Below are 15,871 nucleotides of genomic sequence, written 5' to 3'. Positions count from 1 at the left end.
CTCTTCCCTCCCTTCAGCCCTGCTCCTCACTTCCTGTAATCCTTTAATCCTGCTCTTCCCTTCATTCCTGTAATCCTTCAGTCCTGCTCTTTCAGTCCTGCTCTTCCCTTCAGTCCTGCAATCCTTCATGATGCCTGCTCCTCCCTTCCTTCAGTCCTGCTCCTTCATTCCTGTAATCCTTCATTTCTGAAGGATTGAAGGGAAGGATTGAATCCTTCCCTTCAATCCAGCTCTTCTAATCCTGCTCCTCCCTTCCTTCAGTCCTGCTCCTCCCTTCATTCCTGTTCTTTCAGTTCTGTAATCTTTCAGTCTTGCTCCTCCCTTCAGGCCTGCTCTTTTATTTCTGTAATCCTTTATTCCTGCTCTTCCCTTCAGTCCCACTCTTTCATTCCTGTAATCCTTTATTCCTGTCATCCTTCAGTCCTGCTCCTTCCTTCAGTCCTGCTCCTTCATTCCTGTAATCCTTCAATCGTGCTCTTCCTTTCAGTCCTGTTCTTTCAGTCCTGCTCTTCCCTTCAGTTCTGCTCTTTCATTCCTGTAATCCTTCAATCCTGCTCTTTCTTTCAGTCAGCTTTGAGAAAGCACCCAAACCCAAACCCAAGCCCTAACCCAAATCCCCCCATGCCCTGGCTGCCTGAGCTGTCAGTGGGAAGGAGCATTTTGGGGTAATAAAGATGTTTTTAAGAGTTTATTTTACTTCTCACTATCCTCCTCTGATCTGTTAGTAATAAAGTCATTTTGTACCTCTAAGCCAAGCCTGTTTTGCCCTTGGAGTGTTTTTCTCCTGGTCCTTATCTCAAACCTCCAAACCCCCAGCTCAGTTTCTCTCACTCTCTTACCAAGTGCTTTAATCTGACAGATTTTTTTGTTGTTGATTTTGCTCTCCTCTGCCCAGCTGTGGCAGGGGAGGGTGAGTGAGTGGCTTTTGTGGGTGCCTGGTGTTGGGCCAGTGTCAAACCACAGCAGCTCCTGCAGCAGATCTCTCTCTGAGCTAGACTTGACCAGCAGATTTGCAGGAGAAATACCCCAAAAAGCTCACTCATGCAGCTCCTGACTATTCAGCTACTCCAGTTTAAAAACCCTTGAATAACAAAGTACAAATTGGTGAATAAAATGCACCAGGTACATTTCATGTCAGCGCTGTGCAGGGGGAAATGGAGCAGCTGGGAATTTTTGGCAATATTCTCCTGGCTCCATTTAACTGTGGGCAACACCTTCCTCCACTGCTCTAGTTTAACTTTATTTACTTCAACTCTATTTACTCCAGATTTTTTTTTCAGCAAAGAAGAGTGTTTCTGAAGTGATTTTTTAGCTTGCGTGATGTGTTCCAGGTTAGAGAAATCCCAGGTAACAACAGCACTAAGGAATTCCCACTATTCAGGCAGCAGCTATTCCAAATTTCCTGTTCTCTCTGGTAATTCCACATGTCCCACACAGCTCCCCTGAGAGAGCTAAAGGCACCTTCTGGCTATTAGGAACCTTACAGATTTTTTCCTCTCCTTTTTCTCAATGGATAACTCTAGGTAAATGAAGCATTAGAAAAGATAAGATTTCTTAGCATTAAGTATTTAGAAATTTTCCAGTTGCAGGAACATAATTTTTCCCAAAAGTGGCTCCTTTCCCTTGGTTAATTGACTTGTTGGGAAGACACAGAATTTGATTTTTAAGTGTTTATCAAATAACTTCATCTAGAAGTTATTAATCTACATTAGTTATTCATCTACATTAATGTTCTTAGTCAAAAGGACAAAAAAGACATTTAATTCAGGAACACTGTTTGTGGTGGAAGCCTTCAAAGGTCAGCTCAGAATAGGCTGTGTCTGTTAGGCCAATTCTGCTCACTGTGTACAAGGTTTAGTTCAGCAAAAAAGAATTCTGACCCTGAATTATTAGTGACACAACGGTATTTGTACAGAGATTTTAATTTTAGGTTTTCCTGTGAAATACAGAAACAGGATTTTCAGTGCTCAGATTTATATTTGTCAAAGTACAGCTAGCAAGATTTCATTTTTTTTTTTAGATTTTGAAGGATTGCATTAATGGAATTAAGCAATCCTTGCCAGCTGTGACAAAAATACTGGCAACTGAACCCCACATACACTTCAGTCTAACACTCCCAAGCTCCCTAAGCAGCTAAGAAAATGTCTGTCCGTAAATAAATAAATGAGTGGAATAAGGTGCATTATACCTCCATATTGCACAGGCAGTTAAATATCCAGGCACTTGCCTCAGCTCTATATGTGATATTATCTGCATTTATGTCCTGTGAGTGTGCAGGTGCAAAATCCCTCATGGTCCGGTGCATATGTTCCAGGTCTGGCCACTTTGGATCATCATTTTGATTCTTTATGTTAAAAATGCCAAAATAAGTATACAAGACCATTGTGTATCCTAAACAACTGCCCAGTGTCCTTCAGGCTTTGATTTCTTAACTTACTGTGCCTTCCACTTTGAAAAATATGCACAAATCAGTGGGGCAGGTTCCCAGCTGATGGCAGAGCAGCAGGAAGCTAGAAAATGAAGGTATTGAGATGAGACAAAAAACCCAACCTGCTCTGCCTGGGAGGAACTCAGTGCTCTCCCTCTTAGGAATATGAGAAACTTTTAAGGCCACACTCTCAAAAGCATTACTTTAAAAAAATTTCTTTTAAAATATTGTTAACCCTCTGGTTTTAAAGGCCCTAAAGACAGCTGCAGCAGAAATTCCCAATCGCCTTCAAGCTGTCCCCAGAAAAAGGAGGCTGGCTGAGATCTGCAATGCACAACAGTGGAAATTCTAAGTTTGATCTGTGCCTGTGCTGCTCTGTGCTTTGTGCTGTGTGTCTGGAGGAGCAAAGTTGCTCTATTTTCCAGCGGAAAGCTTTTTTAAAGCTACCTTTCTCTGTTTGGGGTTAGCTTTCCATCTCCTGTCTCTCCTCAGAAGGCTGGTGGTGTCTTGCATCACTGCTAAAGTTAGACACTTGGTCAAGTGACAATGGATCTTGGAGCATTTTTGGCTGCTGGAACCTGGCTGAAGATCTGTCAGTGAGCAGCACATTTCTCTCATTTAGCTGAGCACAACCTCAATGTGCCACTTCTCGTGTGATCTTAGCCACAGCTGGTGTGGATGTTCCTAAATATTACGAATTTCTATTATTGTCTCCACTGTCAACCCTTCCTCCAACCTAATATTAAAGGGGGAAAGACAATTTGTGACATTTCCTCACAAAACACAGAGAAGTGTTAAGTGATATCTACAGGTATTTGTTTTTATCTACAGGTATTAATTTCTGCAGGTTTGATGTTTTGGAGTTGTCTGCAGAGTAGCAATGTTCAACAGAGAGCTGATATTTGCATCAGTAAACTCCAATATATTCTTCCTAATGTTTATATTCATACTTCTTCAACAGCAGATGTAAATCCCTGTCACTTAAAGCAGCTGGGCCACACCTAAAGTGTTAATAAACAAACATAGATGATCACAAGTTTTCTTTTACAAATTGCTATGATCCAAACAGAAATAATGATATTTTTCTTACCACTGAGGTCTGGAGTTTGTTGTATGTGTCTTCCTCCATGTTTTGCCTGGTTCATGGTGTTGTTGTTGCTGAAAGTCGGCTCCATTGGTGTTTCTGGATTTTCAGTGATCTCAGGAATGATTTCTGTAGCATCATTTTTAAACACCTGCCAGCCTTGCACAGAGTGAAGTGTGATTTGTGTCAGGACGCAGACAGCACACACAGCCCAAGGGATCTGCATGGTCACAGATCAGCTTTTCAGCACCCTGACAGCCTCAGATCCTGGGCAAAGGCACATTATTCCCCTTTTTAAAATCCCTTTTAGAACCAAGCCAGCCAATGACTATACAAAGTGGGAAGGGCCAGACAACTCATTCATCTCAGCTTTTGTCAGTGTGAAATAAAATGGGTGTGTGGGGGTGGGTTAGTGACAATATTTTACAACTGTTATGCAAAAACTTCTCTTATCTACCTCATTTTTGAGCCTGGCAACAAAAGGTGATAGACAAGACTACAATGAATTGCAACCTGCCAAGCCTTTCTGCAGTTTTGCTCTAACAATGGTGTAATTAAAACCTGCTTCTGCCTCCATCCATATTTGAAACTTTGTCTTTTTAAAGGTTTTTCAGACTTTTGACATTTTGCTGTTGTTATTCAGCAAATTCCCTCTTCCCTTTGCTCAATGTATAAAGTGAGTAAATCTAGAAAGTGTAGCTCAGTAATTCTGCTTTTCAGTCTCTGCAGGGAAATTATTAGGGTTTTTTCCTCTCCATAACAAGGAGTTTTTTTTTCCCTCGCTTTTCCATAACAAGGAGCTCTACATTTTGTTTCATGTTCTTCTAAGCATCATTTTGCTTACTTACATGTAGTAAATCTATTTTTGGCTTGGAGCTGAACTGAACAAGTCGTGAAGGACTCCAAGTCCTGAAGGAGCAGGAACTAAAGAAGGATTTTGGTATTATTTTGGTCAGACAGGAATAGCACCATGTGTGGGTTCTCTCCAAGAGAGCCTTGTCCAAAGTGACATCAGAGAGAGTAGCAGAAAAGCAGAACAGAGCTGAGTGCTGGCAATCACTGAGTCCTTGCTGCCTCTTTATTCCCTTGTTTAAATACTTTCAGAATTGGATGTATCCACCAAAGTTCAGTTTCTGTTAATTTTTCATGTAATATTTCCAAAATATTGTTGTCAGTGCAGGCCCACTAGAGAGAATCTCATTTAGAGTGATCAACTGTCACATAAAACATAAAAATCTTCTTGATGCAGCTTCTCCCAAGCACTTCAACAATCTGTATTAACTCTTATATATGAACTGTTATTAACTATTATATTTATCTGTATAACCCACATGAAGAAATAATACCAAAACAATTTCTGAATGAAGAAAACAGAAGCTATATTTAGCTTGTGGCTTAAAACTTCTTGTCCATAAGAAGGAGGGTGGCCTAATAGGTGCCAGGAATGAACCCAAATCTCAGCCATTCAGATTCCTTAGCTACAAAAACATTTTTTCGCACCCTGTAGCTGCTTGCCTGCTCACAGCCTTTCCTGCAGCAAAGCAGGCATGCTCTGTGCTGCTTCCCTCCCCCCAAAATTTGATTTTTGTAGTTTTAATGAAGCACAGGAAAAAACAAAAAGAGTTATCAGGGAGAGAGTGTTTATTATATGTAATTAAATATATTGAATTTGATTATATTAGAAATAAATAGTAATTATTTATAATAATAAATGTATTATTTTATAATTAAATATATTAAATATTATTATATTAGAAATAAATATATTCCAAATATATTTAGAATATAGAAATAAATATTGACATAGTATCTTAAGCAAGATGGAGGTTTTAGGGAGGAGACTGGTTGTTCTTCTTTACCTTCTTCTTCCTTCTTCTCCATGGGTTTGGGTGGTATCTTGTAACTGGACAGAAAAGCCCACATTGCAGGCTTTGAGTGATCAGTTGTTGGGTTAAAAGGGAAAATAATCTAGGTGCTATTTCTTAATTGGAAATAAATATGAAGCAAGATGGAGGTTTTAGGGAGGAGACTGGTTGTTCTTATTTACCTTCTCCATGGGTTTGGGTGGCATTTTGTAATTGGACAGAAAAGTCCACATTGCAGGCTTTGAGGGATCAGTTATTGGGTTAAAAGGGAAAATAATCTAGGTGCTATTTCTTAATTGGATAGTTTAGTCTTAAAAGGCCTTGTAATAAGAGAGAGTTGACCATTTTGTGCCTTGCTAATGAAGGGCTGCAGAACTCATGGTTGTGAGGTTGTTTCATTGATAAGAAACAACAAACACCTGAATCTAAGCCTGAATTATCATCTGAAGTGCCTTCAATCCAGACCCAGAGAAACCAACAACCCCCAGCAGAAAAGGCCTCAGCTGTGTCTGCCCTGCTCAGCAGTAACACAAACATCTCTGTAAGATCATCACTGAGCTCAGCACAACCCCAAAATGGGAAGAAAGTTAACCCCACTGAGCCCAAAGCAGTGCTCGGCTCTGAGGAGGAATCAGAGCCATCAGGAGTTAATTGGCATCTCCTGCTCAGCCTGAATCCATTGCTGCTGCTTTCTGAACTCCAGCACCTCTCCTGAAACACTGGCATTGCAACTGAACTCCTGAAGCACTGGCATTGAACCCTGCAATGCAGGCACAGCTAAAGCAGCTCCTGAAATTGCCTCACTTCCAGCTCCAGGTGCTCCCCCTGCCCACACCTGGGCCTGAGGGTTCTGCTCAGCATCCCAGCCCAAAGCTGTGCAGGTGCAATTCCAGCTTCTCTGTGCACAAACTTCACACACTGCCCAAGAATTCTGGTTTTGACATGATCAGAATTCTGTTTTGACATGAACTTTGCTTCTCAAACACTTGTTTGTTTGTTTGTTTGTTATTTTTCTATGCTGCAGCCTTTCCTAATCAACTTCCAGCTGCCTCAGAATTCTGCAATGTCACGGAATGAATACAACAGTTTGAATGCTGTGGTGACATCTTCTGCAAGAAGCCAAAATAAATGGATTCTTGTTATTCTCCACCAGAGACTGCTAAGTCATTCTGGGGGCTTTTGAGTGGTAAGAATTCACTGGATGCACACACCAGCACAGTTCAGGAGTCAGGGATGGCTCTCCTGGGAAGAAGAACAAGCCTACAGCTCCATCTGGTGAGTCAGCCAGCCAGCAGCATCAGCCTGCAGAAACTACAATTAAAACACACAACCAACACTTTGTTATTTCCAGGATTTATTTGCAGAATAGATTAATAAATAACTAAAACTAATTCTCACCAGCAAATCCTTAAAAGACACCTCTCAGGCTTGTTCTGTTTCTAGTTTTACTCTTTGGCGACGCCCAGAAAGTAATTTTAGGAGAAATTTCTGTGCTAAACTAAGACAGATTCCACTAGATTGTGCTAAAAACATCATAGCAAACTAGGAGAACTAATATAAAAAATAAAATTAGGTAAAAAGTTCTGCTTCTGGCATCAGAGACAGAGTGTTGCTGTTTGCAACAAACAGCTCTTTCCAAATGTACTTCCCTAAATCAGCATTCTTGTAAGGAAGATCTCACAGCAAAGGGCAGGTGCTCAGCAATTTCAGAGGAATAAAAAGCTCTATTTTTTCCAATACATCCTCAATTTCATATTACAAGGAGAGAAAGCTCTCATTCCCATGTTTTATGTAATCTTTCCTTCTACAATCAGGAAGAGAAATTTAGTATACAATATATCACTGTGGATTAGAGACATACAAGACCTTCCTGGCCAGCTAAAATGGGCAGAGGAATTTGCAACATGACTGTACTTGGAGAGCAAGACTCAGAGGAAAGCTATGATCCATTAATGGAGCAGTGGTCTGACATTTTAACTATTTTTAGCCTGCTCTAAAAGCAGAAATGGTTTCGTTGCTGAGTTGCCTATCAGTGATTTTAAATATGAGACACTGTCTCACTTTTAAAAACAATTTATAACATTGTCTTACTTATGCCTCTCCACCCTCATATTACAAAACACTTGCTAAATCAGTTTTGTTATACTGAGACAAATGGGCCAGAGTTTCCATAAGAGTGACCAGTGTCCCACGAAGTAAAAATTTTCTTGACTATAAGAACACATTCTCCTGTTTTGGTTTTCAATATTTCTTGGTACTAACAACGACAGAAACATCACCATAAAGTAAACAGACTCAATTTTAATAAACCATTCTGGTTTATTAAAGGTCAACAAAGGTATAATGCCTAATGGTTTCTTAGCTCTTTAATGGACTGAAATTTTGACTTCCAAGTAACAGGTGAAAGATAAAGTGCATGCAATGTGAATTTCCCTTTTTCTTCCTTATAGTGCAAATAGGTGTTAAGAATACATGGTGTGAGACAAGAAAAAAATAAAAATCTATGTTTAAAGTATTTTTAAAGGGTAATTAATAGATTAAACTGAAGTATGAGAAGTCAGCATTGTAGAAAAGGTAAGGCCAGTATCCCTATTTCTAAAGCCACTACTCCTATTTCACACAACATGAAATTAGTAACTAGGAATTTTGAAGAAGCAATTAATCTACTCCTGATTAAATGGATCAATGGGAGGAAGCAAATAGGTGTGTAATTAGGTAGTGGAATTGATTACTACTTATTATTTCTGAACCATCCTGGTTCAAAGCCAGCACTGAATACTGACTGACTGGAGATGTGACAGGGAACACCACGCAGAGTGTCCCTCCACTGTCACCTGAAGGACACGACAGAGAAAAGGCTCCTTGCTGTGGCAGCTCCATCCTGTGGAAGGAAAACCAGGAAGACTGGAGCTCAAGCAGAATAATCTGCTCTGGAGTTGAACTTCAAGAACTTTACCTTGCTGTACAGAGCCTCCCCTGCCTCTCCCAGACCTCCAACCACACAACCCCAAAACCAGCAGTAAAAAAACAATGCATGCATGGCCTTTGTGATTTCTGATTGTAAAACGATGCATGCATGGCCTTTGTGATTTCTGATTATTGAACTGAGTAGACAAAACTTCATCTGGGATCACATGTGTTACCATTAAAGTGTTTCTGTTTAAAACAGTTTTAAGATTTTTCATTCTAGAACTACATTAAAGCACAGGTGAGAATGCAACAGTCACCCTGGTTTCTGATGGTTTAACCAACAATTCCAGTTTGCAGTGGGAAATCATTGGCATGAATACAGTGCTGTGAATCACAGGTACACATTTACACACTAAGTCAGGCACAGTGCAAACAAAGCTCCCTCTTCCAATACTCATTTCATCTGTAGTAAACAGAATCAAGTCATCATTTATTTGAATACAATGTAAATATTTCCTATACAGTGTGGTACATTACAATGCTCATTTTTTATTTCATGATACCATGCAAGCAATCTAAGAAGTCAAGAGTGTTCTTGTGCAAACTGCTTTGTAAGCACACCTGTGCTGGAAGGAATCTGCACGTGAGGTCATTCTATTCTGTTATTGAACAGTGATAGTGAAGAAGAGATAAAGACACTGTAATTCCATACAAGCTTTGAAAGGCATTATATTAGGATACTTAAATTATACATCCACCACAAACACTTCTAAATAGTAATATTATTTCTTCCTTGTTCAAGTTCTTCCCTCAGCATTTGCTCTAGACATTTTTTTCTACTATGATTTTGAAATAAAAATAAAAGAGCATTTAATAACAGACTATTTCATGTCCATTGTAACAGAAAAGATAAAAAACTATTCTTGCAAACACAGTGTGCATCAAGCATGGGTTCTGAATGGCTTTACTCTCACACTGTGTATTGCATAAATCCACACAAAACACTGCATGCACTTTCTTTTCCAAGTGAATGCATCTGTGCATTTGTACATATGCTTCCCATTCCTTGAAGCTCCTACATTCAAACTTTAGGCACCTGTGTGCATGAAAAAGAAGCTTTAGAAATTACAGTGCTCCTATTAAGAGTGAGTGAAGGGATGTGTTGGGGCTTTTGGGAGCTGGTGCTCTGGTTGATAGTATAGGGATAAAATGTTTCTAAAATCATGGGATATTCAGGGGAGTTGGAAAGAAAGGTTGGGCCTGGGAAAATGTTAGGCTTTACTGGATCATGCAAAACTGCACCTGTATAATCATTTAATGACTATGATAAAAGATATAATTGTTATATGATAAATTATATAATTGTAAAATGTGATGATTATTTGGTAATTGGATAGAATTATTGTTTAATCCTAACAAGAATAATGAGAAACAATGTTGGGGGGTTTGATGAAAATGACTGAAATCCATGCTTGGATGAAATCAATGTATTGGATGTTTGGATTGGGAGTGGCACTGGGGACAGTGGGACAGTCCCAGTCCAGTGTCCCCAGAGGGCTCGTCCTGGGCACCAGACCCATGCAGGACACTGGGGACCCAACCACCAGCTCCAGTTTGCACTGGGAACGGGGAAATGGGGACACTGGGAGTGGCACTGGGACAGTCCCAGTCCAGTGACCCTAAGGGCTCGTCAAATTACAAGAATCCAAGCTTGGATGAAATCAATGTATACAACAGAACAATATAAGTCTAATAATTAATATGTAGTTATATAATAAGGGTGTAAAAACATGTTCATCCTGAAGCCATGGTGGAGTCAGATTTGGGTCTGTGCCCCTGACACCCAGAGCTCTTCAATAAAAGCACCTGCATATAATCATTCTGTGATGATGTGTTCCTGAACTGGTGAGACAACTAAAGACAAAGCTTAAACAAATCACATTCAATGTCAATGCAAACCACATATGCTATGGAGTCTGCAGGGGCTCTGAAATGTGTATGAAGACAGCTGAGTTGTCCCTCTACAAACATCCCTTGATGGCAACAGCTCCAAACAGTGACACAATTTTGTCCCATCTCGAAAACATCACAGAGTTCCAGACGGATATTTTCACTAGACAAGCAGCAATTCCAGCCCGGCGGTTGAAATTCGCGTCTCTAAAGCGCCTAACCCATCCTCTAAAGCTCTGAGAAACTGAAAACAAAACCACTGCGGTGCTGTGCTCTAGGGTTTGACCTTGCCCTCCTTCAGCAGGCGCTCGTTGAGCTGGCAGAGCTGCCTGAGGAAGCCGTCGTTGGGGCCGATCTCGCGCTGCTGGCGCACGGCGCAGAGCGCGCTGCGCACGTCCATGCCCCGCCGCAGCATCAGGTAGGCGATGACCAGCGTGGGCGAGCGGCTGTAGCCCTCCCGGCAGTGCACCAGCACCTGGCCTGCAGGGAGACAGTCACAGCTCAGGGTTAGGCTGCAAAGCAACAGGAAATGTAACAGGTGATGGGTGTTGGGAAGGATGAAAGTTTGACAGGTGTCAGTCAGTGTTCAGACTGCAATGCAAGATGTTTTCTATTACCATCTCTATGGCAGATTATCTTTGTCAAGCGGGCAGTTTGCCTTATCTCTCTCTTTGAGAGACCACAATCCCTCCTCCCTCGGGAGGGGACATCTGCTGATAACAGCCATTGAATGTCAGTGCATGGCTGATAAGAACTATAACATCCCATTGGGAGATGCGAGCCCAGAGGGAGGAGCCAAGCATTGCTACCCGGATATAATCCAGAGGTTTTGAGACACCAGCACGGCTTCTCCATTGGATTCCCCAGAGCAACAGCAGCTGCCTCTTCCTCCACTGGATCTTCAGAGGAAGAATACATCCTTCTCTACAGGATCCCTGCTCCAGCAGAACCACCCCTGACACTGCAGGAGGGCTGAGCCACATTTCCAATGGGACTGCTGCCAGCACCCTGACCCACAGGGTGTCAGGTTGGGTTCTGACTCTGTCAGTGTTGTTCTAGTGGACTGCATTGTTTATTTTATCCTTTTATTACTTTCCTTCCCTATTAAAGATTTGTTATTTCCTGCTCCCATATTTTTTGCCTGAGAGCCCCTTAATTTAAAATTTATAGCAATTCAAAGGGGTGGGGAGAGTTCACATTCTCCATTTCAGGTGAGGCTCCTGCCTTCCTTAGCAGACTCCTGTCTTTCCAAACCAAGACAGTCGGTAGAGCACAGGACTCTTAATCCCAGGGATGTGGGTTTGAGCCCCACTTTGGGCGCCAAAAGTGTCTGTAAGAGCCAAAATGACGGATGTGGGACTCCAGGTGGCTCTCCAAAATGCAGTTTATTCCATCCAAGAGGTTACAGCAGGCCAGGGTCATACACTTCAATGTCAAACAAAACTAACAATTTGCAGTGGCCAGTTAATCTTAAACCTGACTCCAGCATCACCCAGCTCCAAGGTTCCTCTTTGTTCACCACATTAAAAAAACAGTGGTAGGTGTGGTAAACAACTGCTCAGACTGAAAGAACCAGCAAATGGAACTGCTGCAAATCCAGATTGACTCTGAATTTACTGACTCTGAGACTTTTGAGATTAAACTGAGCAGGTACAGTCATGGCACAGCAAACCCTTCTCTCCTCTTGCAGCCTGTTTCAGTGAGTCACAGTGCTAACTGCAAGAGCTGCATTTAATTTTTAGAATTTTTCATACTCCACCAAACCGGATGAAGAATTTATTTCCATCTGTCAAAACCCACATCACAGCTCCAGAACCCCTTTGCCCATTTCAGAGAAAGAACTTCTAGAATTGTGGGAGTTCTCATTCCTCCTATTCAATGCCCAGTCACGAAGCAAGAAGGAAATTAAGCATGTGTAGAAATAACTGGAATGTTGAAATAGCTAGACAACACAAACACCATCTGTCCCACTGCACTGTGTCCTAGGATTTCTGCTCTGAGGAAACACACTACAGAGAAATGTGGCAATAAACAACATTGCAAATATAACCTTCAGCTGTCCTGCAATCCTAGGAAATAGAGGCAATCAACACATAAAATAATGTAATGACTTAATATAATAAAAACTGTAAGGTGACAGTCTGTATTCTTACTGTACATTTGGGAAAAAAACCCATGTAACAGGTTATGTGACTACTCTTCAGTACTTGTATTACTTATATCAATTCTGCCTTTAAATTGTAATTTCTAATGTCCTTAAACCACTTTTAGACCCTTAACATTTGTTTTAAAGAATATTTTATTAGAAAAGAAGAAGAGAAAAAGTAAAAACATCTAAGGAAAAGTAAAAACATTTCTTCCCGGAAAGAACCTATAATAAGATGCAGCAGCTGTTCCTCATTTCAAAGTCACCCCTACAGAATTCCCTTTGCCAGGTACTGGAGACCTGCATGTATAAACACAAGACTAAGCTGTGCCTTCTCGTGCCTGATTCAGGGCCTTTATCTGAATTTTTCACTTGGTTGTTCTATGGATAATAAGAGCAAAGAAGCATTTTAAACAGCAAATGACTAAGAAACATATTTAGTGCACAGAAAACATGGTAGAAAGGTATTTCAGTTTTGCCTTACCATCCTTCTGGGAAAGGGCTTTGTCAATAAAATCAGCTGCCTCCTCAAAGTAGCGACTGAGGTTAAATTCCTGTGTATCATTAGCTTTAATGCCATGGTATCTGATGCCTGAGCCTTCATAGAACTCTGCATTAGTGTTCACATGCATGAATGATTTCCCCTCTGCTGCATTCAGAACATGGCTTATCCCCAGATGCTGCAGCCTCGTTATGTTCTTGGCTATGAACCTGCATGACAAAAAGTGTCAAGAAAATTATTACAATTTGGTGAATTATCTCAGTATTTAGGTATTGAGAACCAAACCCTTGGATTCTTCTGTTAATAGATGCCAAATATGCCCAAAAAGTGAATTAGCTACTGGTTATAAATTCACAAAAGTATTCAGAGCCATGGTCACTACTTGTGCATGAGAGAATGCTGATTTCTTGGCTGACACTGAGGAATGCACACATGAAAGTGAATCTGCATCTGTTAGATCCTACTGTGGCATAAAATTCTAACTTTCTGAACACAAAATTCTGACCAATGTAGGAAAATACTGGAGATGATAACACATTAACTTCTAAGGTTAACAGTTACCCACATAAAATAATTTAAAAACCAGTTAAACAACTCTGCTGTAACACAAGTGACCATGCACCAACCTCTGCTTGTGCCCTGGGATGCAGTCTACAGTAAGAGGAGCTAACCACAAAGGAATATCAGGAGAGCATTGAATCCTTTTTGCCATAATCCCACTACTTTTCATTCTGAGTCTCATTATTTCTTTATGTCAGTTGCAATATTTGCCTCACTTTCCTGGGAAATAAAAAACCCCACATGTTTTATCACTCTCTGTGGTCTCCTAGTAAAATCTAAGCCCCACTGGTCAACATCAGCACAATGTGAGAGAAAACTTGAGCTGAAGGATAACTCAGTTCCTGCACACTGTGTGAAAAGAGAGATTGGTTTTAAAAGCAGCTTTCAGTATGTATTTAACTGGATATAGAAACAAATATTTTTTAAAAACTCCCCACAGCTCAACTCATAAATTGCAAATACAAGAAGTCTTAATATTAAGCTGAGCTCCAGATAAGCATTTGTGCAGTATCATTCTGGACAAGTTTCTGTGAGATGGCAATGCATCCTGGGCTTTTGGCTGGACACTTAGGTAATCTAAAAAAATAAACACCCAAATTAGTCAGTTTACATCTATATGAATCTCTCAGTCCATTCACTCACAATTTTGATGTAATTCAAGGCCATGAACATCTTGAGAATTTCTTTCTTCCTGATGATTGCACACCCCTTAAATTCTAGTGAAAGCAGATGAAGATTTATGCATGACTGAAGCTTCTACATTTTCTGCTGTCTGTGCCAAGCAACTATGGCAATGAACCAAATATTTGTAAGACTTCATTACCCAAACAAATGCTGACAGATTTTCCATCTGGCAGGACATCATCTGTGCCAGGGGAGAAGTTTCAGTGTCTGGAGAATTCTGCTTTCAACACAAAAATCCTACAGAGCAAGGCCAAACCAAAAAGCGTTAATTCAGTGGTGAGTTCCTATGTTTAGTAGGGTGAGAATATGGTTTAATTAACATTATATAGATCAGCATATATGTGACTGTTCAGCATCAATAGGAACTCCCATCCAGAAATCATGGTTGAATGTGGCAACAGACTGTTATTTTTAAATTATTTACTGCACAAATCAGCTTGCAAGCTATGACTTCCTTTTTTACCCAGGAAAAAACTACTACTAGTATTTTGTAACTACTACAAGTATGAAGGAGATGGTGGCTGTCAGACATCAGGCTGGCTACCGAATGATTTCAGTCCCATGTCTAGATGTGCATGTCCTGGCAGTAACAAATATAATTTGATTTGCCTTAGGAGTAAGTTAGTGACAATCATGATGATGATCTTGACTTGTACTTCTTTAAGAGGTAAAAACCTAAAATAAGAACGGGGATCCAGTGTTTTTAAAAAACAACAACAACAAAAATAAATCCCAAATTTCACAGGGAAGAAGTGCACAGAGATGGACCAAAAAGGGGAAGGAGAATCAGCAGTGTGAAAAATGTGTATTTTATGATTGGCTTTTCGCAAATATTCAAATGAATATTATACGTGTTGTGTTAGAAAGTGATGCTGTATTATTTCTCTTAAGTAGTGTGTTAAATATAGTTTTAGGTTATAACAAAATGTTAAGATAGAAACTATGCTATGTAGGATACTTTTTTTCTAAAGAAAGGACTCGCACTGAGATACCAGTCACAGGACACCTAAATTTTCACAGAAAAAGAATTTATTGCTCCATTATCAGGAGAAACGAACTTCTTCCCACCTCGCTCGGGCAGGATGACGCCGTTAAGATTCAGAGGAAGAAGTTGACACTGACCAGACAGAATCCTGTGTTTGAATGGAATTTATGCATCATGGATGAGGTGTATGAATATGCAACAGGCTGTTGCTTTTAAGGGTTCAGCCTCTGTTAATGTGGGTCCTTTTTCTGGCTTATTTTGCCCAGAAAGAGGTACCTGGACTGTCCGGGCAACACTTTGTTTCTATTGTTTCATATTGTCCTAATCCAAATTGCCCAAATTATTATTACTCTAATTATATTACTATTTTTATAACCATTTTATTACTATTAAACTTAAAAAATTTTAAAAACAAGTGATTGGCGTTTTTCACAAGAAGGATAGGACAGGATAACTGAAACCATGATGTGGCATAAAAAATAAACCCCGCTGATATCCAGCAGATCCCGTCCTGCAGCCTGACTGCCCCGGCTCGAAGCACCGGGAGCTGCTCGGTGACCGCCCTGCGCCTCACGGCCCGGCCCGGCCCCTCTGCCCGCCGGGCACCGCACCCGGCCCGGCCCGAGTTCTCCACCCTCCGGACACCGCACCCGGCCCAGCCCGGCCCCTCCACACACCGCACCCGGCCTGCTCCGGTCCTTCTGCCCGCCGGGCACCGCACCCGGCCCGGCCCGGCACAGCCCCGCCCCGCCGCGC

At 40.9% G+C, this 15,871-nt stretch overlaps 2 protein-coding genes across 2 annotated transcripts in view; both read right to left on the bottom strand.

Annotated features, from left to right (window-relative positions):
• The window catches only part of SOST (sclerostin), a 4,460-nt gene extending 722 nt beyond the window's left edge, over positions 1-3,738 (bottom strand). The window contains exon 1 of the mRNA XM_005429605.1: positions 3,519-3,738. Coding sequence (XP_005429662.1) covers positions 3,519-3,738 — 220 coding nt within the window. The remainder of the gene's footprint in view (positions 1-3,518) is intronic.
• Positions 3,739-8,732: 4,994 nt separating this feature from the next.
• DUSP3 (dual specificity phosphatase 3) overlaps positions 8,733-15,871 on the bottom strand; it is an 8,074-nt gene continuing 935 nt past the window's right edge. The window contains exons 3-4 of the mRNA XM_031064122.1: positions 12,868-13,094; positions 8,733-10,717 (exon numbers count right to left, since the gene is read on the bottom strand). Of these exons, the coding sequence (XP_030919982.1) occupies positions 10,512-10,717; positions 12,868-13,094 (433 nt within the window). The 3' untranslated portion in view covers positions 8,733-10,511. The remainder of the gene's footprint in view (positions 10,718-12,867; positions 13,095-15,871) is intronic.

Source organism: Geospiza fortis, unplaced genomic scaffold (genome assembly GCF_000277835.1).
Source record: "Geospiza fortis unplaced genomic scaffold, GeoFor_1.0 scaffold324, whole genome shotgun sequence".
Classification (NCBI taxonomy): domain Eukaryota; kingdom Metazoa; phylum Chordata; class Aves; order Passeriformes; family Thraupidae; genus Geospiza; species Geospiza fortis.
Note: the sequence above shows the minus strand (reverse complement) of the source record. Positions and strands in the feature narration are given on the sequence as shown.